At 54.5% G+C, this 21,775-nt stretch overlaps 4 protein-coding genes across 4 annotated transcripts; 3 read left to right on the top strand and 1 right to left on the bottom strand.

Moving 5' to 3' along the window:
• Positions 1-1,987: 1,987 nt before the first annotated feature.
• On the top strand, positions 1,988-11,575 carry LAESUDRAFT_761002 (uncharacterized protein; the record flags this gene model as incomplete). The annotated part of the gene is made up of 24 exons (XM_040912843.1): positions 1,988-3,337; positions 3,399-5,517; positions 5,573-6,066; positions 6,796-7,068; positions 7,131-7,193; positions 7,261-7,345; positions 7,396-7,668; positions 7,720-7,875; positions 7,937-8,046; positions 8,105-8,219; positions 8,304-8,392; positions 8,437-8,604; positions 8,678-8,760; positions 8,837-8,871; positions 8,936-9,103; positions 9,174-9,217; positions 9,278-9,325; positions 9,388-9,523; positions 9,579-9,823; positions 9,876-9,915; positions 9,971-10,040; positions 10,780-10,947; positions 11,007-11,308; positions 11,358-11,575. 24 exons carry the CDS (start codon positions 1,988-1,990, stop codon positions 11,573-11,575), a joined length of 6,852 nt encoding a protein of 2,283 aa, XP_040762171.1.
• Positions 11,576-12,845: 1,270 nt separating this feature from the next.
• LAESUDRAFT_727894 (cytochrome P450) lies at positions 12,846-17,480 on the top strand. Its single transcript, XM_040909317.1, has 22 exons — positions 12,846-13,426; positions 13,475-13,602; positions 13,657-13,690; positions 13,744-13,840; positions 13,891-13,977; positions 14,032-14,050; positions 14,108-14,258; positions 14,320-14,435; positions 14,492-14,513; positions 14,569-14,586; positions 14,637-14,771; positions 14,827-14,993; positions 15,049-15,102; positions 15,153-15,197; positions 15,254-15,605; positions 15,654-15,743; positions 15,798-16,066; positions 16,128-16,308; positions 16,359-16,410; positions 16,466-16,535; positions 16,592-17,343; positions 17,394-17,480. Exons 1-22 carry the CDS (start codon positions 13,291-13,293, stop codon positions 17,461-17,463), a joined length of 3,045 nt encoding a protein of 1,014 aa, XP_040762170.1. The 5' UTR covers positions 12,846-13,290; the 3' UTR covers positions 17,464-17,480.
• Positions 17,481-18,148: 668 nt separating this feature from the next.
• On the top strand, positions 18,149-19,727 carry LAESUDRAFT_292572 (uncharacterized protein). The gene is made up of 6 exons (XM_040901862.1): positions 18,149-18,505; positions 18,566-18,781; positions 18,837-19,006; positions 19,063-19,222; positions 19,275-19,549; positions 19,603-19,727. Exons 1-6 carry the CDS (start codon positions 18,370-18,372, stop codon positions 19,615-19,617), a joined length of 972 nt encoding a protein of 323 aa, XP_040762169.1. The 5' UTR covers positions 18,149-18,369; the 3' UTR covers positions 19,618-19,727.
• Positions 19,415-21,547, bottom strand: LAESUDRAFT_727891 (FAD/NAD-P-binding domain-containing protein). The gene is made up of 7 exons (XM_040909316.1): positions 21,514-21,547; positions 21,374-21,474; positions 21,308-21,323; positions 21,079-21,256; positions 19,720-21,022; positions 19,580-19,623; positions 19,415-19,513 (listed from the first exon to the last, which is right to left on the bottom strand). The coding sequence occupies exons 3-5, from the start codon at positions 21,321-21,323 to the stop codon at positions 19,747-19,749; spliced, it is 1,470 nt and encodes a 489-aa protein (XP_040762168.1). The 5' UTR covers positions 21,374-21,474; positions 21,514-21,547; the 3' UTR covers positions 19,415-19,513; positions 19,580-19,623; positions 19,720-19,746.
• Positions 21,548-21,775: the final 228 nt, after the last annotated feature.

Below are 21,775 nucleotides of genomic sequence, written 5' to 3'. Positions count from 1 at the left end.
CACATTCCACGACGGGATCACAAGGAGGAGAATGCACTTGTCGTCCGGGAGATAGTCATAGCCGACCTGTTCGAAGTTTGTAAGAGACCTTCACAGAGATTGGGATTGTAAAGACGGACCTGTGCGCCACGTGGGAGGTCTACAGAAGCCGTGGAGTTCCGACATGCGGAGAATTTGTTAATGCTTGTTCTCCCCCCTTGCATCCACTCCCACTCCTCATTTGCAGTCCGAAGAGGGCACCAATCGCGAAGTCGGTTGCGCATGCTACAAGCACCATTCATTTCTTCTGCGGTGTTGCGTTCAGTCACAAATGTTAGCTCACCACCCCATGATGGGCGCCAGGACCGAAGCCTGGAATACGTTGAGCTTCCTCCCCGCGGAGATCCGGAAACGCCGTCAAATGCGATGCTCGCCATTACCATCGACTAGGATGCTTCATTCGCAGACGGATCAGCGGCGATGCTCCGTTACTAGCAATAGCTATCAGAATAATTGCTCATAGTAGCTTTACCTGGAGGATCACGTCTTGCTTGTTACACGGACATGCCTTTCATTTCATGAGGACACTCACAAACTGTTTTCCGGGGCTCTCGCTCCCGAAAGCGTAGAACAAGTAGAATTTCATCTAGTGCATGCTCACATTATTGACAAAGCTCTACCGAACGGCAAATGTATGTCTGCGGCACATCATTGGAGCTCACCTGACGGCACACGGTTGTAACCCCATCCGCTACAAACCGTCATCAGCAGGGGCTGGTGCATCGTCATCACTCCAGAGTTCAGAACTTATTGTATATTGTGTTCCTCGCCATGCTGAGGATGACGCGTACAGATTTAGAGCCTCCAAAACCCCGTGTTACGATGCAACGCACCGGGTATACACACCCAGCCATGTATCTGGCCTTTCACCCTAGGTGTTCCTTTGAATGTTCTCGGGTCTAATTGAGCTCTGGTTCAATCGAATTTATGTTTCCTATCCAAGGTGGATTGCCTTCGAAGAGAACAGCCGCTGACAAGCCGATGTCAGTGTCTCCCGGCTCAAATTTGATATACTTGCATGGGGCGACGGAGATCCTTCACGCCAAAACTGTCATACGCTTTGTCTAGTGACATTCTGATTCCAACCAACTTGGAATGAATGATTGATATCTCGATGTACGGGTGTTTAAACTCGGCGGTTCTTATTTTGCTTTTGCTGGAGGATGAGGTGTGGGGAACCTGAGAGAGCGCGCAGTCAAGGGAGGTCACGTTCCGTCACTGTGTGACGTGGCGACGCGTCGACGCGTGACGCAACGCGTTTTTAGATTACACTCCAACTCCAGGAGCGATTTATGCCTGCTCTTACGAGGACACTGAAGCTGCAGGTGGACGCGGTATGAAAGACCACCGGCGCTTGGCCGGCGAATTCGCCTTATGATTGTCATCCTAGCGCTGCTTACTAGGTTTTCTGCTCTGCTCCTGTCCATGCACATGCTGTGAATGTTGTCTGATGCAGTCCGGCATAGATTAGCGTACAAAGAGCTCGATTCTTCTAGATGCGTGCTTGCTTTGGATTTTTGCCAGGACTACTTCGTCAAACCAGGATTCCGCGAGTCCGAGGACGTCTTCCTTCGGTGCACGTATATCCATCGATGAAGCTTTGAAGGCTGTAAACAAAATCGATGTCACAACAACTTTGGGCTTTCAAGCACTGGGTTGGCAGCGCGCATAGTTGCGGCAACACCCGTCCACACTATGACGTTGTCGGGCGCATTGACAGATGGCACGCGGGGAGCGTCACGATCGTCCAGGCATTCGCGAGCTCCTTGTTCAGTTTCACCTAAGTCCCTCTCCCCTCGCTTGCTGGTCGAATACATCCCACCGTCTCTGTGGCTGGGCGGACGATACACATGCGCACGCGAGCCTAGTCGTTGGCTCATTGTGTCCATTGGTGCGTCTGCTCTCGAAATCTTCTTCGATGAATGCTGAAGCGTGATCACAGACTAGCATGTCCCCCGATTCTACCAAAATGACCCTGACCCCTTCCATGGGCCCGAAACGCACTACGAGCAAAGCACGAGGTGCTGCTCCATTGCGCGTGCGCTTCGTCGCATCTGACCTATCCATCCCCTCCACCTCCCTGTCCTCCACGCCGACCTTCCCTTTATCTATTTCATCCTCGACGTCTTCCCGCAATCCATCTCCCTCCGACACGCTGATTGTCGCAGGTGCTCCCAATGGCCACAAACGGCCGTCACGCACCGAGGAGTTGATGCAGGGTTCCGAGAACGCCTATGTCGTTTGGAGCTCGCGGGAGAGCTCATTTGCACCAACAATATGGGTTGCAGAGGATGGGAAGGGTGGGAAAGTGGAAGTGGGTGGAGCAGGTAGGGACGTAGGAACCATGGGAGCATCTGGGAGAGAGGATGTCGAAGAAGTCAGCGCAGGCATCGTTACGGCGAATAATTTGGACGGCATAGCGGATCAATTCTCAGCAGAGAATGTGAAAGCCTCTACGGAGGACCCATCCGTATCGCAAACCGCAGCAGAGACGACGCACGTCTCTCATACAGATGTCCCATCACAGCCAAAGTCGGACGTCGAAGATACCGATGAAGCTGGCTATATGCGCGAAAACGAGCAAGATACCGTCTTGATGGCTGATCCAGACGCTGTCCCTGGTGAATGTTCTACTGGAAGAGCGCCCTTTGTGCCCGTCGCTTCTTCTGGTACCAATAGCTCGAATCGCACCGAATCTCTTCCTTCCATAGACACCAACATAGTCCACGGCGCGTCAGAGCAGGCATCGACAGTCGTGATAGATAGCTCCGCTTCTCCAGTGCCGGTCGCACAGAGGCGATCGAGTGCCCGGCTTCAGAGCAGACGGGACATCAGAGGAAATGAGAGGGACGAGAACGCCGCCCCGGAACCTAGCGATCATCCTCTAGGCACTGGTGTCGATAAAAGAACCATCGGTCGTGACACGCAGAAACAGAAAGCCAGAAGACATGCGAAGGCTAAGTCTGCCCAGAATGTGAAGGGGAGACAGCCGCTCAGTCCGAAACGAGGTCGCGAAGTTCAGGAGGATGCTGCAGCGGAAGCTCAGGAAGAGAACGGCACGGAAGAAGGTGCTCGCAAGAAGAGGGATAAACGACGAAAGATCAATGAAGATACCGAGACCCAAGTGCGATATGATGCGAGTGCCGGAGGCAACCATTCGCGGCCTTCGCAAGCAGAGAATGGCCTACCGAGTACAGATGCCCCCAAAGCTGCTGGCGCTAAGCAAGCTCAAGCAATTGCTGCGAATTGCGCAGTCGACGAGGTGCCATCATCATCCACCAGTCTGTATATCCCTGTGGTGCGTCGATCTCCTTTTTGTTTATTGCTATGGTCATACCAACCCAGCTTTCTCGTCTCAGCCAGATGCCCAGACGTCCGTCCCTTACTTTGCCGTTTCCGTCCCCGAACAGGGACAGAACACCGCAGAGTCGTTCTGGAGACATGAAAGAGAACCGTCGCTGCGAGATGCATCTCTGCGCACGACGCGAGCTCTTAATCCTGTGATAGTTCAATACGCTCGACAGCCCGCGATGCAGGCTTCCGTTCCGTCTGACTTTCAGCCTTTCTCTTTGAGAGGCGGAGGTCTTGCAGTGCCTTCTGCTCCACACAGCGCCATGCCACCAGCGTTACGTGCAGTTGCTCCACCTTCTTTAAACCCAGATATCCATCCCACCTTGCGTTCTGCTGCCACACCTACCCCACACCCTCCAATCGGATATCGTTTCAGACATCCGTATTCGATCCAGCAAGGGACAAATACACCGCCTGTCCCACATTCTGCTAGCGGAAGCCCTTACGTGCTTACTCCGGCACAGTCTCCACAGGCTCCGGAAAGAATTGTGCGTTCAGTCTCGGACATGCGGTACAATCCCATAGCACGTCCCAGGGAGATTGAGCATGCACACATACGCGATGCGCATACAGGGGCTCGTTTCCGAGGCAATATGATTGGCGGACACAGCGGTGCTGAAGTGCTCGCTAGCGTTCGTGGTCAACATGTGTCTCTCGATATGGACTCTGGCCCACCAGGTTTTGAAGCGGGCTCAGCTCCTCTAAAAGCACATTTCCAGCAGAACATCCTTGGTTCTGCTAATTCGGTCATGGGCGACTGGCGTGAAGAACCTCGGCCGGTTGGTAGGTCGCGGTTATATCGCGTGAATGTGCCTGTGGATAATTTGCAGAGCCAAGGTACAGGCGGCGCTGGGCTCATCACGGGGAGTGCAATTGAAATGGCGTGTTCGCCTAGGGAGGTCATGCCTGTACATATGCAGATGCCTCAGCGTGGCGATCCCGGACGGCCAGTGGATACTCCTCCTCTACATGACCGTCGCGCACCAACACCTTCCTCGATGCACGCGCGACCTCACGCCGACAAGGCGGTGCAGCCACGGCCCGCTCCGCTCTCATCTCTTCCCAACTTCAGCTATTCACCTTCTAGTATGGCTTCTGCATTTGTTGCAGGTCCGCTGTCGACCAGGCCGCACAACAGTACTTCTACAGCGCACTGCCTGCCCAGTTTCTCGCCGGTTCCTGGGATGTTTCCTCCCTTTCCTCCACAGCACGCACTACCGATGCAGATGCTGCCGCCGCCGCCATTCGCGATGCCCATGCATATGCCCATGTCCATCTCAGCTTCTGGACCCGTGCCGATGCCTGCAATGAAGCCACCTCATGCATCTCAGATGGCGCCTCCGTTATTTCATCCGCTTTCGGGCATGATGAGAATGAGAACTGCGAGACGTGATGAGGTTGGCGTCGCGCAGCACGAGGCGTGGTCGACGATGTTTGCGCAGACGACGGCTGGTGCGGGGCAGAGACGTCTACAAAGGCGGAAAGGTGTGTTGAAGAAGTATTTGAAGGAGGTGGGAGCTGAAGAGACGGAAGATGACGAGACAGAGGATGAGGCGGAGGGTGTGGATGGGTCGCCCAGAGGGGATGATACTAAAAGTGAGAATGGGGAGGGTGGGGACTGTGCTGGAGGCGCTGAGAATGGAGGAGGGCTGGGAGAAACCGACCGAGAAGGAGGTGGGGGAAGTGGGGAAAGATGTCAGGAAGACCGCGCTGATGATCATGATCAGTCGGATGAAGGTAAGAAGGATGCTGCAAATGGAGAACATGATCCCGGGCAAGACCATTCCAATTCGAACGTAGACTCGGCGGAGAAGACTATGCTCGACGACGAGGCGCGTTCTGAACGAGATGAACGAACACCGAGAGCACCTGCGGTGCTGTGTCCAGGTCCTACGGGTGGTGACTGGAATATGCAAGATCAACAGGGCCAGACGTATGACCACACCGACGATATCATAGAGATCGATCAGTCTGAATGGACGGGCAGGAAGGTGTTCGCGCGGCCAACGCGCATGGTGGAGCAACTCTACCAGTGCCCGCTCTGCCCTCGTAATTTTATGCTGCCGAACGGGCTCGCGATTCATTTGAAGTGGCACTGGGGAAAAACCAAGCTGGATTGGAAGAGAGGTGAGTACTACTCTGCATTCGACTATCCAAGATATTATTTATTGTTATGCTGCAGGTATCAGCAAGAATTCCAAGGTGGTCGCTAGGGCGAGAGAGGAAGCGGAGGCCCGTAGGATGGCGAGGGAGGAGTGGGAAAGACAACAGGCAAAGACTGCTGCTGGACGAGACGTAATAGACGGGGACCGAGCTACCACTGTGGCAGACTTCCCAATGACTCCCCGCATTCCTGTCTCTGCCACATCAGACGCGTTTACCATGCCCGTCATCCCGCTCTCGACGCCCCGCTCGTCCGGTGGCCTCGCCTTCTCGCTGTTCTCGTCGCCTGCGGCGTCAGCTGCGGGTGCGTTCTTCCCGCCGGTCCAGGCGGGCGCGTTTTCGTTCGGGGTCGGAGAGCATCTGCGGGCGCTGTCGCATGGTTCGGTTGCGCAGAGTGCGCAATGTAGTCCGCGATTTGATTGTGGCTGGAGGGAAGAGCACGAACGTGAGCCTTCGTGGAGTGAGAGGTTGTTTGGGACGGTGGACGAGGAAGATGGGGCGGTGTATGAGGAGGTGCGTGTGCCTGTTTCGAATTTGCTCGTTTGGACTATAAGTTTGGTCGACGCTTTGCAGTAGGGTTTCTCGTCGTCGACGCCGCGGTTCATCTGGTCTTAGTGGGGAACAAGTAACATCGAGGTATGTTGCGGTTGAGAAAACGTCCTAGCTAGTTTCTGTTTTTGCCAATGCGTTTTGCAGTCTTACGTGTAGCGGCTATATTGTAGACATCCATCGTGCAAGCTGTACTATAACGTGATGTCAAAAATTCGCATGTTGTCCAGTCTGTCCGGAACCCTCTAAATTCTCATAGAAACAGCCTGAAGCTTCTCCATCGATGGAGCGCATCGAGCGAGCGCCGTCCAGGACGACAGGCCACGAGACAGTACAACGCGCGGTCGGTGTTGTCCTGCCACGGAACAGCGAAAGATTCGAGCTGGATGTTGGACATGTGGCCGCGATGATCATCGCGCAGCGCTCAGCTCTAGACCACGTTGGTTGTAAGCTGCGGATTCTCCGGGTTATCGAGGAACGTTCTACCATATTTCGCCTAGGATTGTTCCGGGGAAGGCAAGGACGCAGCTAGGAACCATCCACCAGAACGTCGGTCATTTGCGCGACGACGTGCCGTGGCAGTAATTTCGATCGTCGATCTTTACTTGGATGCTCGCGGAGACAAATCTGGTCGTACTATAATTGCCTCCCCGAACTTTGCTCTCTCTTGTGCAGCCACTCATCGATGGCCAGGGCGTCTCCACTTCTACGTATAAACCTCTTCGCTCCATCTGCATGTATACTGTCCACATTCCTTTGCCTCCTCTATCATCGCAAACTCACAATATGAACGTCAACGCGAACCGCATCCTTAGCCCCCTCAACGATGCCGCCGATATTGTCGCCGGCACCGACGCATCTTTCTTCATGGACGATGCACTGCCCGTGCACCCCATTCTTTCCAGTAGCATCCAGGACATCGAACGGAGCCTCATCCGCGGCAAGCGCTTTTCTATCGCTGACCTCGTGCGTATACGTCGTCACTGGGGACAACCTTCCCCAACATCTGAGCTTATGTATGTATACAGCCGTCGTTCATTAACGCCATCAAACGTATGGCCGGCGGCGGCGTAAATGACCGCCTCTATCTTGTCAGTAGACGTGCCCTTTGTCCTGCATTCGCGCACAAGCTGATGGTACCGTCCTATTCGCTCATAGCTTGAAAAGGTTATCATCGTCATCGCCCGCTCCTCTGAGGACTCTATCTTTTCCCAGATTCTCGGGAAGGTCCTCATCAACACCTGTGCGTGCTCGTCCGGATTTTCCGCATTCGCTAATCCAATTCCTTGACAGTGTACAAGGACATTCCGCAACCACCCATGAGCTTCCTCATGATCCCTACTATCGCGGTCCCAACCGTCCCGTCTATGCTCAACGCCGTTAATTACGCGTACCGCAGTGCCGATGGCAGCAACTACAATGTGCTTATCCCTGCCCTCGGAATGGCGCGCACGCCCTATGTGCGCTCTGTACCCGGAACCACTCCTATCTCGCCGCAGCAACTACCTGAACCTGGGCTTGTGTTTGACAGGCTACTAAAGAGGGACAAACATGTCGAGCACCCCGGTATGCCATATATAAATTTCGCCGGTGCGGCCGATGCTGACGGGAGCACAGGAGGCATCTCGAGCCTGTTCTTCGCGCTCGCGAACATCATCATCCACAGCCTCTTCCACACGAATCCGCGCAAATGGACGGTCAACGAAGCGAGCAGCTACCTCGACCTGAGTCCGCTCTACGGCAACTCCCAGGAGGAGAGCGAAAAAGTCCGCCGTGAGTGCCGCGCCCACTTCTGCGAATCGTATCGCAGATGTTGATGCTGACAGAACTCTAGGCAAGGACGGCACAGGGTGTCTGTGGGACGATGTGTTTGCCGATGCACGTCTGCTGTTCATGCCTCCCTCAACAGACGCGCTGCTTGTGCTCTTCTGCCGGAACCACAACGTGAGTCCTGACCTCGTGTCTCTGTCTCCACTGCTTGGGTCCTGACCCGCTCCCGCAGTACGTAGCGGAGCAGATCCTCGCGATCAACGACCTTAAAACGTACGCCGACCCCGCCACGCTCAGCAAGGAGACGTGCGCGGCGCAAGACGAGGAGATCTTCCAGCGCGCGCCTAGTTAACACTGCGTACTTTACGCAGGCAAGTGCATGAGGCCGCTTTCCTGAGATGGAATCGGAGCTGACGCATCATGCGTACTAGGTGATCTTGAGCGACTACGTTGGCGCGATTCTCGGCCTGACACGGGTGGGCCTGAATTGGCGGTTGGACCCGCTTCAGGTACGCATACGGTCCGTGAAGTGGTTGCAGAACTGAACTGATATTGGCGCGTCAGGCGATGCGTGAGCTGAACCGCGAGTGGACGCCACGCGGCCACGGGAATGTCGTCTCGGTTGAGTTTAATCTGATGTGCCGCTGGCATGCCACGGTCTCTCAGCCGGACAACGACTGGACGAATGCACTGTTTAAGGACATATTTAAGGAAAGCCCTTTGATCAAGTGCGTGCGCATGTTTCATGTCATACAATCAGGCTGCCTGTGGGTAGGATGGCACTGATATGGTACTTTGCGAGTAGGTCACGGATCAGGACTTCAGGAAGGCGATAGAGGAGTATGTAAAGAGATATCCGAAGGATCTACGCCAGTGGACGCTCAGCGGGTGGGTGCCCGCATAGTGCTCGTCTTCCACCAACGGTAATCCAGTTCTCATTGTATCTCTCGTTCCCCTTCTGCAGCCTCAAACGCGACTCGAGCGGGAGGTACAGCGATGGTGCGGTCTCCTGCCTTTTTCCTGTGTGCTAACGTGATGCTGATACCTGCTGCAATGCGTGAAGCTGATCTTTCAAACATCCTGTACGATGCGACGGAGACGCCCGCGAGCGCGTTCAAGGCGCGGGGGATCCCCGAAGCGCTGCGCGTCGTTGAAATCATTGGCATCCTGGAAGCGCGCCGCTGGGGGACTTGTTCGCTGAACGAATTCAGAAGCTTCATGGGCCTGGCGCGTGAGTCCACGGCTCTCTCCAGCGTTGAAGCAACCGATGTTAATGGATGTTGCGAACGCTTTCCGAACAGCGTACAAGAGTTTCAAGGAGTGGAACCCCGATCCGGAGATCCATGTACGTCTTTCACGGTGTTGTGCGCAGTGCTGGATCAATGCTGATCGGCCGGTGGGTTAGAGAGCGGCAGAGGCACTGTATCAAGACATCGACAAGTTGGAACTCTATGTGAGCGTATCGATTGTTTGCTCGTCTTAGAAGATGTTGAACGTAGTGTGGGCGTATGAAAGGTGGGCATGCAGGCAGAGGAGACAAAGGGTTCGTTGGGTATTGGCCTGTACGCGGGTCTCACGATTTCGCGCGCGGTTCTCGCGGATGCAGTCGCCCTTACGCGCGGAGATCGATTCCTCACTTTTGATCTCACCCGTAAGTCTCTGCCGCTGTACACTTCCGGTGACTCACACGCGCCTACTTCCCACAGCATTCAATTTGACGACATGGGGTTTCGAGGACGTGCAGGTCGACAAGAACGACGGCTCGTTCGGTGGAATTCTGTCGAAGTTGCTGTTCCGAACGCTGCCTGCGTGCTATCCCGCGGGCTCTGCGTATGCGATGTTCCCGCTTATAGTGCCGAAGAAGATGAAGGAATCTGTGGAGAAATGGCAGCAGAGCCCCGTTGACCAGTACTCCTGGACGCGACCGAAGGGTCCAGAGGACAGCACAAATGTTTGATTATACCTGAGCATGGGCCATGTCTTCCGCTATTGCTATCATTCAGAAGTCCCATGTCTTGAGATGTACTATATGCCGAGAGCACTGTGCGTACCAGAGCGATGAGCCGCGTGTGAAATGTCATCTGATACAGCTATCTAGCCAAATACCTCCCCGATGAAGCTTTGAAGCTTGAGCTTGAGCTTGAGGACTTGAGCTTGGACACGCACGCGTACGCGACGCGACGCGGTCACGTGTGCCGTGACGGTAACTTCCCACTTGGTCCGTATCCTTGGATTCGAAGCTCATATTTGTCTGTTTCCAGCTGATGGGAGCTGTCTCTTTTCGCATTCAATCAACATGCACGGTGCTTACATTGTACTATAACAGCCTCAGCGCATCGTGTTTTACGAAGCGGCTCTGGCGCTCCCAACAGATTATGTGGTCTTCATCGCCTCACATCACGCCGGCGGCTAGAGCTTCAATAATACCGATAAATGAGAGGTCGCAGATCTGCTTTGAACACATGTTCTTGTTGCGGTGCTGGGGCAGTTCAATGTGGGCATCCTTGAGCGTTCGTGTGGTCCAATATGGTACGTACATCAGGTGTTCTGTGGAATCAAAGCTGTTCAGGACGCTGAAGGGCTGAGCGACGTGTCGCTTACTGTATGTTCGGATATTATGCTTTTCATCCCCTCCTGAAAGAGCACAGCCTTCCAGATATGCCGTGAGCGTGGATATAAGAACGAAGCAGGTCAACGCCACTTGCCATCATCCATCGTCCCACCAGACGTTCATTCTTGATTCACAAAATCACCAGCAGGAATGAGGTCAGTGGTATCAAAGAATGTACTCTTTGTCTGAACGATCGTTCTAATTATCATCATTTCATTTTTTGCTTTCAACGCATGTAGTGCAGTGGCATTGACAAGCAAGTGTCCATGCGCTCCCAGATAGCTTATGCTGACTAGTCTTGAAGATATCCGAGTGGTCGCTTCTCCAGATGCTCAATCGCACTTTCCCGATGACGCAAATCTCTTCCTTACTGTGCTATCCTCCGCCCAAGCAGGCCATGCCACTACAGAGCGGCTAGAACCGCAACTGCTGTTATTGTGGAGCATGGCAAAGAGCATTGACATGTGAACCGGTATTCTACTCTTACCGAGGGGTAGCTCATGCTCACCGATAATTGTTTTAGTTCCGACTTCCAACGGTCGTTCTACATCTTTGTGATCTCGCTTCATTACTCGGATGGTCATATAGTTCCGCTTGCATTCCACGTATTAGGCCAAGTAGGATGCTCTCCCATGCGCTCGTCATGGACAATTGCAAATGATCTTCCGGTCAGTGACTTGAATATCACGTCGAGCTGGTACATGACCACCTTGCCGAGCAACGACGAGCGCGGCCTGGTCGCTTCAGGATATCTCTCCTGGTCACTAGAGTGCCGCACGTCGCTGCGTTTCCGAGATGCCTTCGCGTCCTCGAACCTCCCAAATGGTACGCCTGCCAGACCGAGCCAATGCAGACAATATTGACGTCTCATTAGATCACCTCGGCTTCTTGACTTCCCAAGTGTTGCGTGGTATCGAGAACGCGATTCCCGCATGGCACCCGGACAAGTCTCGCGTGCTGGACTTGGTCGCCTCCAGAGTTCGAAGCGAGGACGGTGGAGACGATGATGTGAAGCAGCTCGCGTCCATGAGCGGGAACCTCTCCCTCCTTGACCAAACCTATACGCCTTTGCCTCCCTCGTTATTAGTGTGATACGTACTTTGCTGTCCGGTGCAGAGCAGCATCTCTGACTGCAGACAACAGAACAAGAGTCTATATATTTCTCTTTCTGGTTCTTGTTGATGCGGCTGATCGCCCTTCCAAAAAAGTGAAATGTGGGACGTGCGTTCAAGAGGGCGTGATTGCGAGACTGGCGCAACTTACTGAGATATCACCTTTTCGGGTGTGATTGCGCTCTCTCCACAGCCGTATTCATTGCATGCCGCTCAGTCGACGCATGTTGTTCGCAGGCCTCTTCAAAGTTTTGCGCACGCAATATCTTGGCACGTACTCTTGCCTGTTGAGGACCCGAATTTGAGCGAGATAACGTCAATCGCGACAGCCCACACACAGCTCCTGCGTCTGGCCGCCGCGAATCTGGACGTGACACCACGCGTATGTCACGTCACAGATGCGTCGGTGGCGTTGCGCCACTCATCGCGGTTGCACTTTTCTTTGATGAGGCGAGCACAGCATTTGCCCGTTCTTCATCAGCTTCAGGACACAGCAAAATGATCCTTCGCTCTTATAGCGTGTGTGGTCGACTAGATTCGCAATGTTAAAATTCCTGGATCTGCGACGTGTCCCAATCGTTTCTCCTTGTGATACAGCGAGGATCAGAGACCGGCCATCAATAGAGTGCACGCACCTGTCCTCCTGTCTACAGACTCGTGGCCGGAGTAAGTCCAGATAATGAGAAGCCACAGACGTTCTAGACTTCAAAGACACCAAGCGTGCGGAGACAGAAGTATTATCGCACGAGGCAGAAGGTGACTGTACGCCTCGAGTGACCTCAGGTATGTTGTTGCCGCTTGCTGGGGTCAACCGGATGATTGAGTGTATCATGCAAGACGTCAGTCGCAGTGAGAAGCAGCGTCAGAGAAGCCATGGGAAACCAGTGGTCCGTCCATAGCAAGCGAGGGTAGTAAGCGGGACTTGGTATAATTCAGATTTTATAAGCATTCCCATCTGGCTTACTGGCGGCGCCGTTTGTATCGCGAGACCTGAGATGATTAAATTGATGACCCGAAAGAACTGGAGAGGTTTTGCTGCAAGAGAGTTTTAATCATACGATGGAAGAAGCCGGCCAATGCATCAATGGCATGGGTATTGGCAGGAGTAAGGAGGTGCAACTGCATGAGCCGGCCTTTCAATTCCAGCCACCGACCGGGTGTTGCCGAGCGCTTACAACCACTCAGCTTGTGCTGGACAACCGTGCACCGTGATGTCCTCTCGACCGTCTGCGTTGAAACCGACCGTGCCAGGCTCGTAGCAGGTGTCTCCGGGACGAAAAGTTGTCATTTGCTGTATGTCAAGGCCTCCATGTATCCCGTTGGTGCGTTGTGGCCGTGTCTGCCATCGGTGTCTCCAGCGTTCCGTCCGAACCGAGAAATCAGAGACGATCACCTCGCCGCGACGTGCATCCAGTCGGGCTCGGGGATTTTGTCCATTCCAGGCATGTAGAGCGCAGTGCATCGCGCATACATTTTCCGCCCGACGCCCGGACTCGCAGCGTAACCATCTCTGCTCTGCTACAACATATCGCTGGCGCGCACTCCATCATGCCAGAGCGCTATGAAGGCGATGCACGAATCACACACCGTGCGTAACATACCCTGCCACCCCCGGTGTTCTGCGAGAGCGCTATATAGACGCGATGTGGATGAAGCATGAGTACATCGGATACCGCACTCATCCCGCACTCGAAGATGACCACACCTATTCCCTGCCCGCCCTCGCTGCCCTTCCTCGGCCACGTTACTTCTATCGAGAAGGAGGTCCCACTTCGCTCCTTTGCTCTTTTGGCGCGCCAGTACGGTGAAATATACGAGCTGCATCAATTCTGTAAGTGTCGGCGAGGCTGTGTGTTCCTGTATGCTGATTTGACCACAGCGAGGACGCTGATTGTCGTCAGCTCATATGAGCTTCTGAACGAGGTCAGCGATGACAAGCGGTTCTTCAAGGACATCGGAGGAAGCCTAGAGCAAGTTCGCAATGGCGTCGGCGACGGCATCTTCACAGTATGAACTGTTTCATTGCCACAGGCCGAGTGGATCTCGCTGATCTACTTTCAGGCGCGACCCGACGAGGAGAACTGGGGGATCGCTCGTAGGTTTCATGTCCCACAAGCTCCCGATCTGCTGCTCACTCCCGTACCGCAGACCGACTGTTGATGCCCGCGTTCGGCACGACCGCGATTCGCGGCATGTTCGACGACATGATGGACATCGCATCGCAACTCATCATGAAATGGGAACGGTACATCAGCATTGATCGTCGGCCGTTGAGAGATGCTCATCACGCTTTAGGTTCGGCCCCGGAGCGGTGATCAACCCCGCGGAGGACTTCACGCGATTGACGTTTGATACGATCGCACTATGCTCGATGTCTCACAGGTTCGCAGTCCCTGCCTTTTTCGGGTCAAGAGAGATTCACATTCATATATGCAGGTTGAATTCCTTCTACCGGGTCTGTCTGGCACCTGCATGATCTTTGACTATGCAAACGTGCTCATGCATTCATTAGGAAACGAATCACCCCTTCGTCCAAGCAATGGTCGACTTTCTCATAGAATCCGGCCACCGCGCCTTCCGCCCATCCATCGTTACCTCCGTGATGGGCTATAATACCAAGTATGAGCAGGACATCAAGATCATGGCGGATCTGGCCAACGAAAGTACTGTCAATTTTCTCAACTTGTGCGGATCTTCCTCATTAACATTAAATGGTGATCATAGTCATTGCGGATCGCAAGGCGAACCCGGTCGATAGAAACGACTTGCTCAACAAGATGCTGCTTGGTAAGGACCCCAAGACAGGCAAGGGCCTCTCAGACGAGGCCGTCAGGTATAACGTGAGTGCACTTCAAGCCCGGACCTCTGTACCCACTCACGACATGATTCACTTTAGCTGCTCACCTTCCTGATTGCCGGTAACGTCCAATATCTGCCCAATGTGTGCTGCTCGCTGATTCTTATCGTCTACAGGCCATGAGACCACATCATGTACGTTCGCTCTGCATACCAGCAGGATAATTGATCCGATCCTCGTGCAGCGACACTTTCGTTCACGCTGTATTACCTTCTCAAGAACCCCGAAGCCGCGCGCAAGCTGCGCGAGGAGCTCGATGAGGTCCTCGGCGATCAGCCGCCCCAGCTCGGCGATATGAACAAGCTGCCTTACCTCACAGGTGCGCGGTCTCCACATACTTTCCAGGACACTCCGCTGAAGCTCGGTGGGGTCAGCGTGTCTGCGCGAGTCGCTTCGCCTCAACCCGCCAGCGCCGATGCGCACGGTGGACTCAAGCGAGGACACGACGATCGGAGGCGGCAAGTACGCGATCAAGAAGGGACAGACCGTCGTTATCAACTCACCTTTGGCGATGAGGGATCACAAGGTCTGGGGTGACGATGTATGCATGATATCTTGTGTGCTATGGACCGTTGAGACTGACTCTTGCTGCTCAGGCTGAGGAGTTCCGTCCGGAACGCATGTTGGATGGTAAATTCGAGGCACTACCCGTATGTTGTGTCTTCTGCCCCACAACCTCACTTTTACTAACTGCGACTAGCCTAATGCGTGGCAACCCTTTGGCTTCGGTATGCGAGCATGCATTGTACGCATCGTTCCCAATTCGTTCTCTTCCTGTTTAGAGACCCTCCTTTCGTCTAGGGTCGCGCCTTCGCCTGGCAAGAAATGATGCTCGTCATGGCCTACGTCTTCCAGCGGTTCGACCTCGTCATGGACGACCCTTCTTACGAGCTCAAGATAAAGCAGACGCTCACCATCAAGCCCAAGGACCTCCACATTCGCGCAATCCCGCGCACCGCTGCGGTGCCGCTCGCGATGCCCAGCTCATCGCTGCACCGGGCGCGCAGAGGCACAGAGCCAAAGCAGCCGACGCGCGCCGCGGTCCCGGGGACGGGCGTGGAGCCGAGACAGTGGCTGTATGTACTGTACGGTTCGAATACGGGCACGTCGGAGACGTTTGCGCAGAGGGTGGCGAGCGATGCGGCTGCTCATGGTGCGTGTTCTGAAGGCTATATGTGGACGATGACCTGATGGCACGCAGGCTTTTGTACCAAGATGGGTACTTTGGACTCCTTCTGCGAGAAGTTGCCCAGCGACGGGCCGGTTGTGATCATCACCGCTTCATTTGAAGGTGAGAATGACCCTTTGTTTTCGGGGTGCCTATGTTGGACTGCTGCTTATGCAGGCGAGCCGGCCGACAACGCGGCGCACTTCGTGGAGTGGATCAGGAACCTCAAGGGCAAGGAGCTCGCGAACGTGAACTACGCCGTGTTCGGATGCGGCAACCACGACTGGGTCCTGACATATCAGCGGATACCCACACTAATTGACGATACCTTGGAAGAGCGCGGAGGCAGGCGGCTCGTGCCTCGCGGAGCGGGTGACGCAAGCTCGCCGGAATTCTTTGAGGTCTTCGATGAGTGGGAGGCGAAGCTCTGGGAGACGCTGTCTAAGGTGGGTGTATGCGGTGCCTAGGATACGCCCTTTGCACTGACTCGTCCGTGCTCGTTGATAGGAATACAGCGCGACTGCGACACCCCCGTCTGCGGCAGGTGGCTTTGCAGGACTGGAGATCAAAGTGGTAGATGCGGGGACCTTCAGGGCTTCTGTCCTCCGGCAGCCCGATGCTGCTCTGGGAACGGTCATTGAGAACAGGCTGCTTACTGCACCGAGCGCGCCGCCCAAGAGACATATAGGTACGTGCATAGTCGTGCATTGTGGGCGTAATGTTGATCTGTTCGATCAGAATTCGAGCTTCCGGAGGGTATGGCTGCCCGTGCTGGAGACTATCTTGCCATGTATGCGCCATGATTTGCGAGATCGCTGATTTGTAGCTAAGAACTGTTTCCATAGATTGCCCTCCAATCCTCCTCGTGATGTTCACCGAGCGATTGCCCGGTTCGGGCTGTCTGCTGAGCAAGAGGTACGGATCTACTTCGCTTCTATTTGCTTGCAAATTGATTGTTGAGCCCACCATAGGTCCTCTTGTCGTCTGCTGGTCCCACACCGCTACCTGTCGATCGTCCCATCAGCGTGTCTGCGCTGCTCTCAGGCTATGTGGAGCTATCGCAGCCTGCAACGACTCGAGACCTCCGGATTTTAATGACTGCTGAGAAGGCACCCGCTGAAGCACTACAGGAGCTCTTGACGACATACGGCGAGAAGGTCCTCGTCAGGCGGCTCAGCGTGCTCGATATCCTCGAGGACTACCCAGAAATCAAGCTACCATTTGAGACATACCTACAGATGCTGCCCTCCATGCGAGTCCGACAATATTCGATATCCTCGTCGCCGCTTTGGGACGCCCAGCGCGTTTCGCTCACCGTGAGCGTCGTCGACAAACCGTCTATCGCGGGGCGGAAGGAGTCCTTCCTTGGAGTAGCCTCGACATTCCTCGCCGGACTGCGCCCGGGAGACAAAGTGCAAATCGCAGTGCGCGCGTCATCCGCTGCGTTCCACCCGCCGTCAGACCCGACGGTGCCGATGGTGATGTTTGCCGCGGGTTCGGGACTCGCGCCGATGCGCGGATTCTTGCAGGAGCGTGCGATGCAGAAGAAGGCGGGGCGCGAGGTTGCGAGGTCGCTGCTCTTCTTCGGATGCAGGACGCCGAAGGAGGATTATTTATATGCAGATTCGGATCTGAAGGAGTGGACCGAGCTGGGTATCGTGGATGTCAGGCCGGCGTTTTCACGCTTGACGGAGGAGTCTTCCGGGTGCAAATATGTGCAAGAGTGCGTTTCGTCAGGTCGCTGTCTTTGATATGCATTGACATCATTCGCAGCCGAGCGTGGCATGACCGCGCGGAAATTGACGCTGCCTACAAAGCGAACGGGAAGGTGGGTAGCCGGTAGCCTATCATCTATGACGCGGAGATACCACTGACGCATACGTGCGTAGTTCTATACGTGTGGAACTCGCGCTATCGCCCAAGGAATCAAAGAGGTTCTCATCAAGATTATCAAGGAGACACAGAGTGTTGACGATGCGGAAGCCGTGGAGATGTTTTCGCGTGCCATCCAGGGCCGTTATGCCACCGATATTTTCGAATGAGTGCGCCTTCCTTCATGTCCGCGTAGTGTTAAATGCTTGTTCCGCATCTCGCCCAAGCGACATGAAGTCTTACCTATTGTTTCTCATCAGACATCCATACTGTAGAACTGTACCAGAAAGGTCCAGAGTGATCTGTATATAGCAACTAAGCGAAGAGAAATAGCTAACGAGCGCTAATGAGCCTACGTAAATTACCGGTAATGTTCAGTCAAATTCGAACGGGTTATTTAAGGGTGACTTACAGTGGCTGGAAGGTTGAGTTAACGCTTTGAAAAATGTGACGACCCATCTAGAAGGATCCTAACCATAGAAAATGAAACTTTGTCTTAGCTCATTGATAGCGGCCCGGATCCGAATTGCATCGATCCGCGCGGTCTGCGTGAGAGAGAATCAGTACGAAAGACCTACCGGAGTAATGTTTTAGGGGCTGCATTTGACCATGCGATCAATGTCGGCCATGCGATCAATGTCGGTATAACCGACCATGCATCGTACACCTGGTTGCAGATAAACACGCTGCAGCGGGGTTTCACAATTAAATTTTCGAAACACCGAGGTCTCAGAATGGGCACATAACCGAATGGATGGGTTGCGCTTTTGACAGGCGATAAAGGAGACCGACATCACTTGAGCGCCCCATGCTGCAGCCACGACCCCCTGCCCTGCCCATCCCCTCTGCATCCTCCACCTAGCTACTCAACGAACAGATGTTGGAGCCATTCTATGCGCATGCAGATGGTGAATCGGCGTCGAGCTACACGGCATCATCGTCGTCGATGGCTTCGACGTCGGCACGACGCCTTCACAAGCGCCTATCACATCAAGGTTACCAAATGATTGATGGTGCATTCTTCGGCTTTGGCGTGCAAGGTTCAGGCGCTGACCTCTTGTGGTCACCCGCAGAATTATGGAAGGTCACCCAGAATCCGACTGCTATCCAGAGACAAGAGCTGCTCCAGAAAATCAATGCTCTCCCTGGTTGCGATCATTACACAAATAGTGCTCTTCAAACTCTCTTCTCCCGAAGACGAAAGGATGCTGCGGCGCGGGCTGCTCGTTACGGGAGCCTGCCGCAGAAAATAGAGGGCTCTGGTACTGTGAGCAGCAGCGAAGACATACGTATGTTTTTGTTAGCCCCCCTGTTCACACGTACAGTTGATGGATGTGACAACAGTATACCCCTCTTTCAAAAACAGCCCAGGGGTCATCCCCAGCCTACAGGTGCTGTTGAATGAGTTCCCTCTGCCCAATGATGAAATGGTCAGGATATGGGCAAAACGTCTGCGTGTACATTACGAGGACGTGCAAACGTGGATCCAGTTTGAGCGAGCCTCTGCTCCAGTGGTATGTCCATCTGTGCCGGTCGGTGCAATGCACTTATTTCCTATTGGCACTTACAGAGGGAACGGAGTAGCTCCGTAAATGAATCAGCCCGAACACAATTACCCACCCCTGGGTCATCATGCTCTCCGGAGCCCTCCACCCTCTGGCAATTGCCAGCACACATACCGGTTCCTGAGGCCCACCGTGCGCATGCATCGCTGTTCCTCGAGGACCAAGGCAAGTTCCTTGATGTTCCTAAAGATTCCAGTCTCACGATCTCCCAATGCAGATATTGAAGAAGAGCAAAAGCCAAATTTCCTTACCCTTGAGCAACGTCAAGAACTAGCGCAGGACGTCAGAGCCGCCCTCTCAGCACCTCAGCCTCCACCGCCGAAGACAGCCGACGAAGCAAAGAAATGGCTTGACGAGCAGGAGCAGAATATGTCGACTTTTCTACAGAAGATTCGGTTAGGAGACTATGCCCAGTTTGGGCTAGAGCCCTCCTTATTGCCCAAGTGCAGTGAACATGACACCATCTTGACCAGAAGCGATGGGGACATGAAGGTGAGATTGCTCAGCTTGGCAGCCACCGCATATAGCGAATAATGCATTTGCAGATGGATCTGGCATAGTAATTATCTGTAGCCGTACCTTCGTTCTTTCCATATCCCTTCATTTCGTAAGGTTATTGCACGCATTTATTCGTGTTGTACGTCTAGGGTCGAGTGAAAAGCAGATGTAACTGCAATGAAACAGCGATCTCACAGCCTGGTTTTGCCCTCATCTCGGTTCCTATCCTCCGCCCGGCGCAGCAACTTGCGCATCAGTTCTACCCACTCATCCACACCGCCCTCACCAACACCGTGCACCCACTCGTCCGCCTCGCCTCGCCGCTCAAGCTCCCGCCACTCCGCTCTCAGCACTTCCCGCTTGTCATACATCTCGCGTACCCATGCCGGAACGCGATCCTCCACGCCGATCCATGCATGTAGCTCGTTGCGATAGTCGAACTGCTGGTCGTGCGGCTCAAAGGCGTGATAAGCGGCCGCAATCCGAAGCTCGTCCGCACCCACGCGCGCGCGCACCTCCTCGTACCGCGCTATCACGCCGTTTGCTTCTTGCGTCGAGTCGAAACGTTCTGGCTCTGCGAAGATCTTGAGCGCTACACGGACCTGGGCTTCCATTAGCGGAAGAGGCGCGGCGTTTTGGAGCAGCCCCAAGAAGCAGATACGTGATGGAGGAAAGTCCTTCGATATTGGGAAGAGGTGCCGTGCGAGCGGGAAAAGATGGTACGTCGAGTTGTACAGCGTCGATGGAATCGGAGGTACAGGTGGCGGGACCGCGACGCGAAGTAGCGACGGCGGAAAAAACGGCAGGTGGTGCTGGTAGCCTGTCGCAAGAATGCAGTGATCGATGCCCGTCTCCGTCGAGCCGTCCTCGAACACCACCTTTCCTTCGCGAACATCGAGGTATTCGGTGATAAGCCCCCGCCGCTTGAACGTGCCTTCTTCGCTGTCTTCGTGCTCGCTCTTGGTGACGGAGAGGATCACCGCACGCGCCACACCGCGCAGCTCGGCGGAAATGTCCAGCCCGCTCGGCCCGCCGCCAACTACAAGCACGGTGCGGCCCTTGTGCTCTGGGTGGCGATACCATGCGGAGTGCGTCGCCTTGCCCGCCGCGATCCAGGCGTCGACGCCGGGCGTCGTGGGGTAACGCGGCACGCGGTAGTGCGAGCTCGCAACGATGAGCAGGTCATACGCGTGCTCTTCGCCGCTGCTCACGCGGACTCGCCACTTCGCCGCGCTCGCGTCCCAGTCGACGGCGAGCACAGTTGTCTCGAGGCGAATGTGAGGGAAGAGATTAAAGTGAGTGGCAAAGTCTGTGAGGTACTTTTCTACGACAGCTGCATGCGGGAAGAGCGCGGTGGAGGGAGGGAAGGGCAGTGAGTCGTAGCCCAGAATGGGATGTGGGAGGTTCGTGAACAATGAGTCGTACAGGGGCGTGATTGGTGGATCATCCGTGGGTGGGGCAGGAACCCTAGAGATGTGTGCAGTCACGCAAAAGAGAAGGATGGGTAGCGGACGCATACGCACCATATGCCGCCGACTTTTTCTCGCTGCTCGAATGCCGTCGGATGCCATAGTCCCTTTTTGTACTGCGGGCTCTCCAAGATGATCTGCAGTGCGGCCAACCCTCCGGGACCTGCACCTATAATGCAGATATCCTTTTTATCGCTCGAGGCATCCTGTTTCGGTGATTCAATGGCGGCATCTGTGCAGCGGCATGAGCTATGAATCACGATAAGAGCACGGCACTACGTACTCGGAAGGTGAACCATGCTGGTCAGTTTGAAGTATTACTGAGCTCAACGACGACCTGGGCCACCGTCGACTGATGAACACGTTCCTTACGAGCGGCCGGTCAGGAAGATGCGTAAAGATCACGGCTTGTCGCGGTTCTGCTGCACCTTCTATAACGAAAGCTTGATGCAGTCTTCCTCGCCCTCAGGATCATCAGTAACACGCCGCAGATATCGAGCAGAACGACTCACGAGTTCGCCACACATCCGAGCGGACGAAGAACTACACGATCCGACCTATTTGTATCTGAACGAAGCATCCAGACCGACCAAGGCCATGGCGGGTGCATATGTTTGGGAGTAAAGTAGTAGGGCCGGTCCCGGCAGCGCGAGCTACGACGAGCGCGATCACGCGATTCAGGCGAAATTTTCCGTTCGTAGTGTATTAAATATTGTTGAAGAGATGGTAAAGCAGATAATACTGTAATTTT

The sequence above is a fragment of the Laetiporus sulphureus genome (assembly GCF_001632365.1).
Source record: "Laetiporus sulphureus 93-53 unplaced genomic scaffold LAESUscaffold_32, whole genome shotgun sequence".
In the NCBI taxonomy this organism is placed as follows: domain Eukaryota; kingdom Fungi; phylum Basidiomycota; class Agaricomycetes; order Polyporales; family Laetiporaceae; genus Laetiporus; species Laetiporus sulphureus.
The sequence above is the reverse complement of the archived record's forward strand: the minus strand, read 5'-3'. Positions and strand labels throughout refer to the sequence as shown.

Excerpts from the sequence above, each read along its gene's own strand:
- LAESUDRAFT_727891 (XM_040909316.1), bottom strand. Across the intron at positions 21,023-21,078 it reads GAAAAAGTCGGCGGCATATG|GGTTCCTGCCCCACCCACGG; the intron begins GTGCGTATGCGT and ends ACACATCTCTAG.
- LAESUDRAFT_292572 (XM_040901862.1), top strand. The coding sequence starts at position 18,370 with ATGTTGGAGCCATTCTATGCGCATGCAGATGGTGAATCGGCGTCGAGC. Across the intron at positions 18,506-18,565 it reads AGGTTACCAAATGATTGATG|AATTATGGAAGGTCACCCAG; the intron begins GTGCATTCTTCG and ends GGTCACCCGCAG. Across the intron at positions 19,223-19,274 it reads GCTGTTCCTCGAGGACCAAG|ATATTGAAGAAGAGCAAAAG; the intron begins GCAAGTTCCTTG and ends CTCCCAATGCAG.
- LAESUDRAFT_727894 (XM_040909317.1), top strand. The coding sequence starts at position 13,291 with ATGACCACACCTATTCCCTGCCCGCCCTCGCTGCCCTTCCTCGGCCAC. Across the intron at positions 13,691-13,743 it reads GGAGAACTGGGGGATCGCTC|ACCGACTGTTGATGCCCGCG; the intron begins GTAGGTTTCATG and ends CCCGTACCGCAG. Across the intron at positions 14,436-14,491 it reads ACGAGGCCGTCAGGTATAAC|CTGCTCACCTTCCTGATTGC; the intron begins GTGAGTGCACTT and ends GATTCACTTTAG.